Below are 14,630 nucleotides of genomic sequence, written 5' to 3' on the forward strand. Positions count from 1 at the left end.
TCCAATCCAGGTAACAAAAACTTTTTAATGGAGAAATATAAAGATGTTCTACTGCATAAGCTTTCATAGCAACCAAACTCTTTTAGCATTCACTGTGCCAAATAGTATGCATCAAATTCATTGAGCAAAAAAAAAAAAAAAATGGTGTAATAATTCTCTGATTTAAAAAATTCTGCTAATTTGGGTGAATGATAGTTCTTTATAGGCATTTTAGTTATTTTAATGATAATTCAGTCTTATAGCGACAGTATTTCCTTTTAATAGAGCAAGCAAGTAATTAAAAGCTAACTGGATTTTTTCTGTGAAAGTTAGAACTTTTCTATACTATAAACTCAGTAGAACAGTGATCCCCAACCATGTTGCTCACCAGGGGCTTTTTATGCATTCCAAGTTTGATTACATAAAACCCAGTTGTACTGCCAAACAGAGCCTACTGTAGGCTGCCAGTACACATAGGGGCTACCAATAGCCAATCACAGTCCTTATTTGGCACCCCAGGGACTTGTTCATGCTTGTGCTGTGCCCCAAGCTTTTTGCTGTGCCCCACAATTGATTGTGGCTCACAGGTTCAAAAAAAGGTTGGGAACCCCTGCTCTAAAACAAATGCACTATGTGTACTCCCAATTTCAGTCTACTTGTGCTTTTCCAGCCTTATTCTAATTTATAGAAATGAAAGCACTAAAAGTACCCTAAACAAAGGAGTAGATTTCCAAAAAATTAAAAGAATAGCTTCCAATCTTAACACTAAAACTGGCCATAAATTTGAAAGATCCACTTATTTGGTGAGGTCACCAAACGAGTATAGATATTTTCACAATATGCCCACCTTAAGACCCTAGGGCCAAATGAGTGAATCAATACGATGGGGTTACAGGCCATCGGGATGAGGACCCAATGCAGTCATTGCCCCAACAAGATTTTTAAACCTGTCTGATCGATATCTGCACAATTTTCGGCCTGTGCCCTATATGGAAGCAGATAATCTCGCGACTAGGACTGAAAGAGCCGAATCAGCAGCTAAATTCTGCCTGTGTATGAGTACCTTAAAGGAGAAACAAACCCATACTAGAAAAATACCCTACCCCCCTACCCTGCATAGACCAACCTCCCTCCTCCCCCACAGTCTACCTTCCCCCGGGGCAAATGCCCCTTATTTATTACTTATCCCTCCGTGCAGATCTGGCCTCAGGAGTTCACGGGCGCCATCTTCTTTTCTCTGTCTTCTTTGGCGCATGCACACTCATTCGTGACCAGAAATTTACTCTGACTGCGCATGCGCCAAAACTCTGCTCAGATTCCAAAGAAGACCAAAAAAAGAATATGGCGCCTGTAAACTCCCGAGGCCAGATCAGCACGGAGGGGTAAGCAAAAAATAAGGGGCACTTGCCCAGGGGGACAGTTAGGCTGTGGGGTCGAGGGAGATTTGTCTACGCAGGGTAAGGAGATAGGGGTTTTTTCTAGTACGGGTTTGTTTTTTCTTTAAGGAAAAAATACAGTTTTTTGGGGTTTTTTTACTTTTTAATGTTTTTACATAGTAAATAGAATAGAAATGCTGTATCCTGAGTAAGCGTTTTGTATATTGTATGTGTCTATGAGAAGAAATGTTTATATGCTGGTTAAAATGGCAGTATACCCCTAGTTCAACATGAGTGCAATGAATATGGCTTGTGCTGAACACACTTTTTGTCTATTGTTTTAATCACAAACCAGTTTTGCTTTTATTTCCTGAGCTAAAGAGTGCAGTTAATTAGATTTCCAGTGCACAGATAATATATATTTGTGTGTATGTGTTCTTCTTACCTGCATTCATATCAATGAGTTGTTCTTTCTTCTGCTGCTTCTCTAACCTCTCCTTCTCTGCCTTCTCCTTGGCAAGTTTGGCTCTCTTCATCTTCTCTTCTGCTTCCCGTCTCTTCTGGTTATCTTTGAGAGCTTGCTGCATGAAAATAATATAAACTATCTTCAGAGTATTCTACGGATGGGTAGGCATGAAGTGTACTTTAGTGGGATAAATAAACCTATAGTACTTACTATAGCTATATAAAGATTGATAATCAATGGAAGAGTTATTATTTAGCACTGGTTCATTAAGCAGAATCCATATTCGAGGCAGCACTCCAAGGATTTAAATGACAAAATATGGTGTCAAAAGTAGGCAGGTTTATTGAATCCGACGTTTCAGTTCTTCACAGGAACTTTCTTCAGGGAATACTGAAAACTGAAACGTCGGATTCAATAAACCTGCCTACTTTTGACACCATATTTTGTCGTTTAAATCCTTACAGTGCTGCCTCTCTGCATTTGTATCCATTTACCTCTTGGACTAGCACCCAGGTTATTACTACCTTATGGTGTGCAGATTATATGCATTTATATATATATATGGGTGGGTGAGTTGTTAGTGGGAGAGAGAAGATAGTCTGGAAAATAAATAGCAGGCCATTGTCACTTGCCAAGAACATGTTCCGGAAATTTTGCAGGTCTGAGAAGAACTCTTCAATGGATGTTTTCTTGGGGTCAAACACAAAGTATTTCCCCAAATCTTGGAACAAGGACAGCATGTTTTCGTGCATCATGCAAAGCTTAGTATACTGTTCTTGAGCTTCTTTAACAAATATGTATCAAACATGGTCAAGGTTCATAAAAAAAGATATACAGTACGAAACAAGTTTTTTAAAAAACCCCAGTAACATGATAAAAGAGAAGGAGCTCCACTAAGTATCCAGCACCGATGTCATGGTCACCTCCATGCTGCTAGGAAAAAAACACTACATGCAAGTGAGAAGGGGAAGGCTACAACAGTCTAATACAGTGTTGTCAAACATTTCCATGAAGCCTCTTAACCAGCCTTAGAAGCCAAAAGAAACATTATAAAGTGGGATGCCACATCCCAGCCTTCAGTAGGACACAGCCTCTGTATATATAAATATACAGAAGGGCAGGTCTAAAGGGGTTGTTTACCTTCTGTTTTTCTAATATTGAAGTTTAAATCAATTTTTTTACCTTTCTAAAGCAGCTCTGGGAAGGCGGGGTCGCCGACACTCTAAACTGATACATTTAGCTGATAATTGTACAATAGTTGTTAATACTCCAGAGATGCTGCTGAAAAATGCATCAACTAAATGCTGCAAAATTGTAACAGTTCAGAATCGGCTCATGAATTACTGAGCTGCCAGATGGAAACCAGAGACAGGGACATTAAGCTTTAAACTTAGATTTTGGAAAAAAGGTAAAAAATAACAAATGGAAAGGAATTGAAAAAAGTAACTATTTCTGTGAAAACAACTCAACTGAAAAAGTGTTTGAAAGATGAACAACCCCTCCAGTTTCTCTTGCCAAATAAATCTAATATCCAATGAATATTCAGAGTTAATCATGCCAAGCTAAACCCCAGACAATGCCATGCGTGTTGCTATCAACATGCTTGTCTGATATAATAGCATAAAACATGTTTAAAATTGTAAGCAATTAACATTTATGCCTGCAATGCTTTTTTTTATTCATCTAGGTCATAATATAAAGTAACTAAACCAATCTGACTTGGAACTAAAGTAGCCACTCAAATGAGTGGTGAAAGGTTTATTCAGCAAGTACAGTTAAACTGTAGTACATAAAAGGTCTAAAAAAAACATTTAAATTGTTAAATACTATATATATAGAGAATGGGTAGTTTACCCATTTTTTAACACGAGTTCAATAAATAAAACTTGTGCTGAACATAGTTTTTGCCTATGGTTTTAATTATGAAAAATTTAACCATGTTTCCCAATATTCCATAGAACCCATTGTCTGGAGAAGGCACAGCTAATGTATGGTTTTATCAGTCTGATATGTAATGTTTTGTCTAGCCCAAGGCAATACAAACTACAACCAAAAAACACCACCCAATATCATCAGTTATTTAGCGAAAGAAGTTTTTGCTCTACAACAGCTGAATGGTAGCCATTAAAGCAGGGTACAAAATAAGGTCCAAAGCAACTGAATTTGGATTGTCATCAAGCATAATTTGGACTGGACATGTTGTTAAATCCATTCAGCCAATGATCACTGTATAAGCGGGTTAAAAAGAAACACTTTTGATTAGATCATTTGGGTAACTGCCTAAACATCTGGATCATTGTGCATTGGACAGTTTGGCTACTAGTGAAGCAGTTTAGTTATCAGGACACTAACCTCAAGACCTTCTTGAGCTAACACTCAAGACTGATCTTTGCTTCATATTTTTTCCTGGTAACATCACCCTTTAATTTGAGTTTATACTATCAAATTGTGTTTTAATTTTTATCTGTCAAGCTATATATAATAAAAGGATATTGACATTTTTTCTACAAACTTATCCTTATCATCGTCTGATGGTGGGAAGCTCTCAATGTCTCTCTGAAGGTCTGCAATCTGCTTTTTCATTTGATCCAAGTTCTTTTGCAATGTTTCAGCCGACACTGGAAAAACAGACAAGAAATTCTCTACAGCACTGAAGGCAAATATAACTGTAATTCTCCCATGCTGTAAAGTAGTGATTTGCGGGTCAGAAAAATTTCAATCCGCACCTAACACTAACTTGCAAAACCTCAATCCGCCCATAACCCGCAAAATGTGGCCATTGTAGGACCCGCATCCAACCCGGACCAACATTGTCTGGCTCTGTACTATACTTCTGTGTATGCCTCTGGTTAGCGGTAATGCCCGTCACTTGAGCAATAAAGGCATTTTAACTTCAATTACAATTGTGGTGCTGTTCATATCGTACTTTGACTGCATTTGCTGGTGGAAAGTGGCCACTCGAGAACCTGCACCCATCCAAAGAAAAGTAAGAAGATTTAATAAGGTTGTGCTGACTATTTTTGTTTGCATACTGCCTCTGGTTAAAAAACAGGGAATTTTCGGGAGCACATGAGGAGTGTACTTCCGCAGTCTGACCTGCACCCAGCTCAACACGCAATGGTTGGCCAAATTTCCAACCAAATCCTCCCAACCGGCAGTAAACCCGTGGGTCTCAACATTACCAGCAATAAACCCGTGGGTCTCAACATTACTGCTGTAGAGCCACAATATACTGCAACCAAGAAGACTGACACGTGAAAGCATCAAAGTTAAACTAGTACTAAAAAAAATAAAAAGACTTGAAAGACTTGCCATAAAGTAAAAAGGGAAGTTAATGGGGAAGAAGTACCTCTACTGGCCTTTTCTACATGAACCATCTCATCTGGAAACTTCAATACATCAGGGTAGTCATTCTCACAAGTATCCACAAGGAAATGTAGCAGTGTGGTCTTCTGGTCTGCTGATTTGGTATCTTTTAACTTGCAAAAAGAGATGAAAACATAGGCATTTAAAAAAAATAAAAAATCATAGATCAGAGTTTCTCAGAATGAAGGGTTGTTAAGTGAAAATGTAACGTACATAATGCCACTACGTTGCACATTCTAATTAATATACCTGAAGCCAGTAATCCCACTTAACTGTACTCACATGAGTACAGATCCATAGGAGCTTAACCTGAAGATCTCCAAGATACCCCACTAGTTAATACACCCAACCACTAAATACTAGAGGTGCTTTTTTTTTATTCCAACCTTGCAGAGAAAGCTAATGTCAAAGCCGAAAGCCCCAGCGTTCCTTGATCCGGCATTCATGTAGTTCCCAACCAGCAGTGTGATTTCCAAGAGAGTAGCAAAGCTTTGGCACTTTCGCAATTCTTCACAAGCAGCAGTCACTGACACAATGTCAGGCTTGATATTTTCAACTTGCTCGTTAAAGAGAAGTTTAAAGAGAATGGCGTTGAGTCGTGGCCGCAATCGGGGGACACTGCACATCTGAAAGAAAAATAAAAGGGGCAGGAATGGTTAGTATACTTTTCCTTAAAAAAGCCAATAGTTTTTGTAACGTCTTCATTTTTTTACTGCTTTTCTACAGACATGAGGGTTTGATCGTGTAAGTTAACCAGCTAAGTTAACCAGCTACATTCTACAGCTTACTTTTTTTTTTGTTTTATTTGCTTTAGTCTGGCATATAAAAGAGAAAAATCTCTCTCAAATTGATATTCAAGATTGAGAAGAATGTTACAGCTTTTAGATATCAACATGATATAGGACATTGAGCATTGGTTAGCAATGGAAGCCTGTATACAGTTATACAAGTTAACAGATTGCGTATTTAAAGAAAACATTAAAATGTACAGACAAATAAAAAAAACCTTGGGAGTAGGGAACAAGGTCCCTGGGGGGGTCAAAATCCACAGTTATATATTGAGTTGGTCAGTGCCACTTTGTAGGGGAATTGCTTCCAGGTCTGTGAGTGGAAGTTATGTAGTAGTCCCATCTGGACCATATCTTCTCCCAATTTCCACAAAGGCCCCTAATGTTAGCCATCATGTACTCCATCTCCCTCATATCTTTCACTCTATGTATTATATTCATTGACTTAGGGTGAGTGTAGGTTTTTCCACTGAGAAGTAATTGCCAACCTAGATGCTGTTATTGTCAAACATAATGGGGATGTGCCTGGGAAGATGCGGCTCAGTATCACTGGGGTATTGTACCAAAAAAGCATAGATTTGTAAATGCGCTCTTTCTGCCTGACACGTTTATTCGAATTTTCTCAGATCTCTGACCATTCCTCCATCGGTGTCGTAGAGGTCTCCTTCCATTTCAACATGAATGAATGCTTGGGGAAAGAGTATTCAGGAAGGGCCGTGATGGTTCTATACAGTGTGGAGATCAAGGCTTTTGGGGAGCTGCAGTTCTCTGGAGATGACCACAGCAAGAAGCTGCCACAACTAAGGGAGGGCTCTGTTAATGTTTGAGTTCATTTGGTACTATTAGTAAGGAGACTTGGCTTCAATACAAACTTCCAGAATGACATTAAGTTTTAAGACTCTACAAAACTAAAAGTCACGTAAATATTAGGTTAGCTTAGACATGTGCCCCCCCGCTCCAAAATGCACAATTCTGCAGAAATATTTGAAGGCAATATTGCTTTTTAAAAAAGGATTCAAAATAAAAGTTCTATATTACATTATTAATATATTCAAAGTATTAAAAACAAGTTGAGGGACAGAAGTCAGGACACCCCTGGTAATAACGTTGACGTGGCAGTACATGACACAGCAGACAAAACATGATTAAACCAATACTTACCACTACTCCAAACTGCTCTGGCTCTGCCAAATCCTTGTACTCATCCTTGAACTCTACTAACATCTGTAACTGTTCTGCTTCTGGTAATTGCTTGACCAGATTCTAAAGAAAACAAGATAGTAGAATTAGAGGAACATCCTTGTAAGAGCCATCATAAATCACTTTTTAGTTGAAATAAACAGAAACAGTTGAACACAGGTATAGATTTCAGCAGTATCGGTTTATTGCTCTACATGTTTCGAGCCGAACAGCACATATATTAATATTCTTATTAATGTACTTCATACAATGAGCATTAAGCTTTTCCTAAACGTCAGGGTTGAATAGATCAGCTTTCTAAACAAACGTCTTTGGGTCTCACACAAGGATATTGTTTAACATTTACAACACAAACAAGGGTAATGCCAAGGAAACTAGCTTTGGTTGTGAGTCTGGGGACTTTGCCATGTTCAAGGACGTAATTTCACAATGCCAGCACACACCATCACAGGGCTGGGGGTTGGTAGTCATCGATCATGGCTGCCCTGTTATATGCCACAGCTCACCATTTAATATGGATATATAGGGGAAGCCAGTATGAAATAAAAACAAATGAAATAGGGTACAGTTTTTGGTTGTCTTGGTGCTAGAACCCTTTATCCTGGCACATTATGCAGTAGATAGAGGGAATTTCTCATAACCATCACATCTTCATTCTGGCTACATATCCTGCCAGCTACCCTGTGGAAAGCCTTTCAGCCAATACATTTGTTCATATTCCAGCAACCTTTGCTTTACATAGGGAATCATGTAAAGTCCACTTGAACCAGGACCAATGATACAACATTTCTTTAATCAAGAGACACTAAAACCAAGTAATGGCATTTTGTACTCACTGAAACCATTGATTCAGTCAACACTTCCTCATTCACCTCTAGGACGACATTTTTGATTTCTTCGTATGGCATTCGGAATGAACCAAGGAAGATTGCTGCAAAGGCAAACAAAACCGCCAATAAATATTGTGTAAACAAATCTAACCGGGATGAATATCTGCATCTGTTTAAGATACTTAAAGAGGAGGAGTTCAAGGAATATAAATGATGCTATTGTTAGATCCCAAATTAAAATTCTGATGCTTTAAATGTGCTCATTCTCTTAAATTTTGATACTTATGTGGTCATAAATATATAAGTTTTTTATTTAGTTTTCCTTATTAGTGACTGCATAGCCTGTTTACTGTATTTACTTCCTCAGCCGGTAACATAAGTAACTAAGAAAATAGAACAGGCCATATTTGCATATTTGGTTACTACATACATGGTTATACTGTAGATGTCTTCTGCCTCATTCAAAAGAGGTTCTTATAAAATTATTGAGAGCAAGTTAGATATCCTCTGTAAAAGTATGAAGAAAGGCTGCACTCACAATCTTAAAAGATGTATTTAACTCAATAAAGTCCAAACTGTGACTCTCCATGTGCTTCCTCCAGCTGAGCGACTGCAGGCATGGCTGCTGGTGGGAAGCTGAGAGTTGTACTTCAAAGGCTGCAAGTTGTACATCCTTGATGTTAAAAAATATATTGTTTTTTTTTTTTTTTTTTGTGCATTGATCACCATCATGATGCATAGAGCAGCATCCCATCTGTCCTAGCGTAAAACTGGGCCAAACTGCTTTATCAAATGAATATTTGTGTATAGTATTTGTGTATAGTATTTCATGACTTATTTAATCTAAGATCTCAATGAGAAAGCCATAGTCTTATTTTCAATAGACTTCTGTGACTAAAGATGGCCATACATGGGCTGATTTGGCCACCTTCAGACTGAGTTGGCAGTGAAGCTGCCCATGTATGGGCCCCCCACCACCAGATATTGAACACGGACCACAAATGTGCTTTAATGAAGTCCCAAAGGGCCTGCATAGGCAGCCATTATCATACAATCATTAGCCTCAGTGTGAAACCCTCAGTTTGGCCTCGTCAAACAAACAAATCTTAATATTTATGGCTAGTTTAACACAACTAAAGTATACACCAAATGGTGGAAATGGTACCTAAAGCAATAGCACATGATCTTGTGAGCTATACAAAGCAGTAGTAAATAAAACTCGAAATCCCAGCATGCCTGTCCTGACAAGGCTATTAACCAGTGCTTACAGTGAGCAAGTAACAGGCTTTAATTTAATGTCAAACAGCATTAATGAATATTTGGAATTATGTGCATAACCACGTGTGGATGTTATTCCATATTGTATTTTAGTATTAGTGGCCCTTTCATCAGTTAAATATCACTTGCATTGCCTTGCAATTTTTTTGTGGCCTACACAGATTAGTATAATAGTTCATAAATGTTCCCCTGTGTCAGGTCAAGTTGCACAGCATGATTTTTGAATGAACACAAAACATTGTGTTGTGTAATAGAATGCTGACCAATCTTCCCACCAATTAAAAGCCATATTGAATTTCACCAAATGCCATGGATGATACCCTGAGGATCGTTTAAAATTGTTTACAAAAAAAATAACCAAAATAAGTAGTTTTAATTCAGGTCTTGGTGATCTGTAGTACAAATGTGGAAGGGCTTGGCATGGCGTGACAGCTTCCCACACTGCTAATTATCTCTGGGATTAAGGCTTACACAGGTTTTGGGCTGTCTTGGAATCCAACACTTTGAGTTCCTTGGCCTTTTTCTTCTGTACGGCTTTTTTGTCATCTCCATCTTCTTTTTTTGCTAGAACACAAAAAATAAGATTGATAATAAGAAATTGAGAAATAAGAATAAGATTATAAGAACCAAAACAATGAGAATGAAAATAATACTTAAAGGACGAGCATGCAATGAAATCTTCAGATCCATACAACTGCTACAAATAAAATTCAGCTGATTTGCAATTCATTCTAATGCAAATTCACCCTGTGAACACCCTGCAACCTCTTTTGGGGTGCTAGTAAGGTAAATGTTACGAGCATGCAATGAAATCTTCAGATCCATACAACTGCTACAAATAAAATTCAGCTGATTTGCAATTCATTCTAATGCAAATTCACCCTGTGAACACCCTGCAACCTCTTTTGGGGTGCTAGTAAGGTAAATGTTACATTCATGTGAGTTCATGAAGAATTAATATGCAAATTTCTCCCAGTGTACAAACCCACAGCAAATAACCAGAATTAGTATGGACAGCACACCTAAGTTAAGTAAATGTCTGACTGTTCGTATGGGTTAGTACATCATGCAAATGTGTGCCTAGTGATCCTATAACAAATTTCCTTAATGTAACCACACTCTAATCCCAGTACAGATGAAAGTGTGACTCACAGAACACATTACTCCTCTGTATAACAGTGTGCTATTGTAACTAAGCATTTTCTGAAGAATATAGTTCGCATTGAAATCATATCGCACATCCTTGGTTATTTTAATTCTGCCAGACTTTACACCTCTCTCACTTAAGCTCGAGGGGGCATATCTATCAAAGTATTAAAAAAAAAAAAAAAAAAAAAGAATCTCTATACACTTGAATAATGTATAGGCACATATATTTCATTTAAATCCCTTCCATAAAAGTCAATAGAAAACTATGGGATATGATCTATTGATTTCCATAAAAAAATGAACACAAAACCTAAACCTAAATGCTTCCAATACTGGAGAACTACAAGCCGCATTATACAACAGAGGTTTCCATATGGAACATGAGGATGCTTTACATTCCCCAATGACATTTTAAATTTAGAACAGATTATTGGAGAAACAATTCATTGATGGATCGCTGTTCCAATGCTTCCTGCCAGACACCTTATCCTACGGCTAAAAGTTCCAGCTCCTTCCTGGGAAAGAACACAGCCAACTTCTTAGTGTTTATCTAAAGGAATTATATTTCTGCTAGTTTTGACCTGTTCTAAACACGTTATGCAAGTTCCCCTAATTCTGTAAGTTAATCATCCTTCCTCAAGGACAATACCACTTTTTAATAGATACACATAATGTTAGATGGTCTTTTATCTCCCCTTCCCCCCAGCCCTCATTACTAATAGCTTCTTTCCTTGTGGGTGATGAGACCTACTCTGGAGATTATAAAGAAGCACCCAATACGACAGATAACGCTATGAGTGAACATTATACAACCATAGAGAAGGTGATTAGATTAGCAGCACTTGAGCGCAAGAAGGAAAACTGAAAAACAGATTTAGTATGTATACAGTAAGGACACAGATGTTTACAAGTATCTCTAGTCCTGTCAGGAAATGTGTGTGGGCTTCTTCCCTTGGGAATGCCTTACAGCAGGATCTGACACACGCCATTTAGAAATAGACTAACCAGGGAACAGGAAGGGTCCCTATCTAAGACTGACAGGTGCAGGAAAGACTGTTGGTTATGCGGATAGCTAAATATGGGCACCTGGAAATCCTTGCAGCTGCCTGAATGGATCAAATCCTGCCTAAAGGAAATGGCCTCTTTGCACCGACACAGAAAAAGGACTTAGTATTTAGCACTACTCGTATCGTTTGTAAAATACTTGTATTTTCAGTGATCCCTGCTACAATAACATAATCTGAGCGGGTGTAGAAAATGAAGCTTTAAGCTGTGATGTTCAAACTGTGACTTTTTAGCATTCAAGTGCAGTGGTGCATGGGGTACATCAAGACTCTCCAATAAATCTGACAAAGCAAGAGAAGGTTTTTTTTTTATTTTCCACGGAAACCAAATTTCAGACTATAAAATCCATTAAAAAAAAAGTGCTCCATCATGAATAATATGGCTAATCTAATGAAAAAGTGCACTAAAAGTTACACCTCCCTATTGTCAGATTCTCCAGGAGCCTAAAAACAGAAATTTGCACAAATGTTATGCTATGCCCTCTGAGAGTGCCCGCACTGGCTAATGAAACATGTTGGGTTCTTTACAGTGAAATCCTGCCTTGTTGTTAGTGTCCCGGAGAATCTGAAAAGAACTTTTATATATTTTTTCATACTTTTAGCTCATAACAAAAAGTGATAGATTTTTGTATTTATTTTTGTTCACCAGCTATTGTGTGTAATGTTATCTATCCAGACTACTGTGGAATACATTTTTCGCAAGCACAAAATGTACTTAATCATATACTGTTTTGTGGCTTGTTGTGTAGACTATTTTTATTGCTGTGAGAGTACCCTTAAAAGAACACATATATAATGGGCTTCATTTCTTTGAGTACAGTTACTGGGGTTTGAGTAAAGTTTATGATCTAACAAAGGCAGGGAATAAATAATTTCACACAAAAGTACGGCCATTTTGAGAGCAACTCATTTTATCTATAACCATTCCAGTTCCCTTCGCAAATCCTTCCCCTGGAAAATCGGCAATAAAAGCCGAAAAAAGTGATTAGCTTATGTAGGTCGGGATATTTGCCGCTGTAAATGACGAAAATCCAAAGCTTCAACAGCATGTTGCTTTTATAAAGTGTAAATGCATGTCATTATGTGGCTGCTCCTATCTGACGTTTCCCCGTGTCCTACAGTTTATCAGTAATCTGTTGTTTACAAAAAAACAAGCTACGGCTTTTCCCTAAGAACAATCTAATAGTCTCTGGGCTGCTTCCCTGTGAAATCCGTTTTACAATCTGCGTCATTCACACAAAATGGAGAGCAGGAGCTTAAAATGGCCTGGTGCTGGGGGAAAATATAAATACAGCCATCTCCTAATATAGCTCAATAGTACAGCCTGCTGTCCAAACACAAGAAGTACAGGCTTGCGTTTGCGTTTATAAAAACACAGGGATTTTTTTATATTCCTAATGGAATTCGGATACAAAAACGTGAAATATTCGGGTGCCTTTTTTTGCTGTGGGGGCCGTTTACAGGTCAAAGTTCAAAAAGGGGAATGACCCTGTCATAGAGTTGAATGAGGAAATGTAAGGAACAATTTTAGAGCTATAGGGAACGTTTTGTTCGGGATGCCTTTTGGCACAATCTAGTTGCCCTAAAAATACTTTTAATTACCCTGTTCTCTAGCCCATTATAAAGCTCTATTGTGTGCCTGTTCCATTCTGGTGCCATCACTTTCCCAGGACAAAAATTAGGCACATTAAGGCAACTTTTATTTATATGCCTTTATTTAATTAGGTGAATTTTTACCACACAACAGGCTACATTCCAAAACCATTACTTTATAAATGTATATACACACATAAAGAGAATAGACGAGTGTGTGTGTATATATATATATATATATATATATATATATATATATATATATATATATAATGATTTATGTGTGGAATCAGATTGCTTTAATTCTTATGCTGAACTGTAAAGCAATTGTGGTGTAAGCAGAGGCAACAAGGCTGGCCTGCTGTGTTTCAATCTATAGATTTTTTTATTCAGTATTTAGTTCATGGACAATACATCTGTTGTGTTTTTCCACATGAAATAAACTGCCTGCAAGCTGCAATTGATTCCTTCAATGATCAGGCAGAAATAGCTCAGTAAAATGAGAGGGCTGCAAGGGCTTGACACAAACAAGCGTGTACAAAGGAAACGGCTTGATAAAAAGCAGCAGATGGTGTGGTAATGAATCCTCTGGCTGCGCGGAGGAATTCCAGGCAGCACTCATTGTTTTTACAATAAACATGGCGCCTTCCCTTTATCATTGCGCAAGAGGAAAAGGACAGGGTGGGGACGGGAGGAAGGGGGGTGAAGCAGCTCGGTGGAAGAGAGGCTGGGCCGTTGCCGTGCTTACTGAAAGTCAGCTGACGTGCCCACCAATCAGAAAGCGCTGACCTCACTGCGGTAATCCGAGCCAAACGCAGCTCAACTGCGCTCATCTGGCGGACAAAAATGGGTACTGCAAGGCAGAACTGAAAAATGGACTTTCAGATAAGAAATTGCTATTTCAAACCAAGGGAAAGCCTCAAAATTAATACAAAATACACGTTAATATAGTCCAATAAAAAATACATAAAGTACTGGATAAAAAAATCAACGGATGAGGCAATAAATAATACAAAAAATAAAAATAAAAGAACAGATTTCTCTACAAGGTTTGTTTTAAATTATGTGGCAAATGCCTAACAGCAAAAATGATTATTATTCTTGCACATGGTGATTATATATATATATATATATATATATATATATATATATATATATATATATATATATATATATATTTTTTTTTTTTTTTTTTTTTTTTAATTTTTTTTTAAAATATTTAGTAGGGTCTTAAGCAATGAAAGTATTGTATTAGAAATAGAAACTGCGCCCACCCCAGGTGTAATCATGGTATTTTAAAGAGCTTTATATTTGCAGGCACTTGCATTCCTTTATCTACTCTATGGAAAGCAATACTTTGGTATAAAGATGTTTAGCTTTGGTCCCTCTAGATGTTTAATGATAACAACAAAGGCTGCTGGGAATTGTAGTACGCCAGCTCATGCGCCACACACTAAACATCTCATGCGCCACGCCACGAACAACAGTACCTGAAATAGGTACAGACCCTGCTTATAATGGGTATTTGTACCTACTGAGCA

At 37.8% G+C, this 14,630-nt stretch overlaps 1 protein-coding gene across 3 annotated transcripts in view; it reads right to left on the reverse strand.

The window, feature by feature from the left end:
• The window catches only part of diaph1.L (diaphanous related formin 1 L homeolog), a 149,643-nt gene that overhangs the window by 23,386 nt on the left and 111,627 nt on the right, over window positions 1-14,630 (reverse strand). For all 3 annotated transcript variants that reach the window (XM_018252083.2, XM_018252085.2, XM_041586136.1), the window contains 8 exons: window positions 9,755-9,847; window positions 8,012-8,106; window positions 7,137-7,238; window positions 5,574-5,813; window positions 5,171-5,300; window positions 4,315-4,439; window positions 2,454-2,618; window positions 1,801-1,936 (listed from right to left, as the gene is read on the reverse strand). In XM_018252083.2, the coding sequence (XP_018107572.1) occupies window positions 1,801-1,936; window positions 2,454-2,618; window positions 4,315-4,439; window positions 5,171-5,300; window positions 5,574-5,813; window positions 7,137-7,238; window positions 8,012-8,106; window positions 9,755-9,847 (1,086 nt within the window). The remainder of the gene's footprint in view (window positions 1-1,800; window positions 1,937-2,453; window positions 2,619-4,314; window positions 4,440-5,170; window positions 5,301-5,573; window positions 5,814-7,136; window positions 7,239-8,011; window positions 8,107-9,754; window positions 9,848-14,630) is intronic.

The sequence above is a fragment of the Xenopus laevis genome, chromosome 3L, assembly GCF_017654675.1.
Source record: "Xenopus laevis strain J_2021 chromosome 3L, Xenopus_laevis_v10.1, whole genome shotgun sequence".
Lineage (NCBI taxonomy): Eukaryota > Metazoa > Chordata > Amphibia > Anura > Pipidae > Xenopus > Xenopus laevis.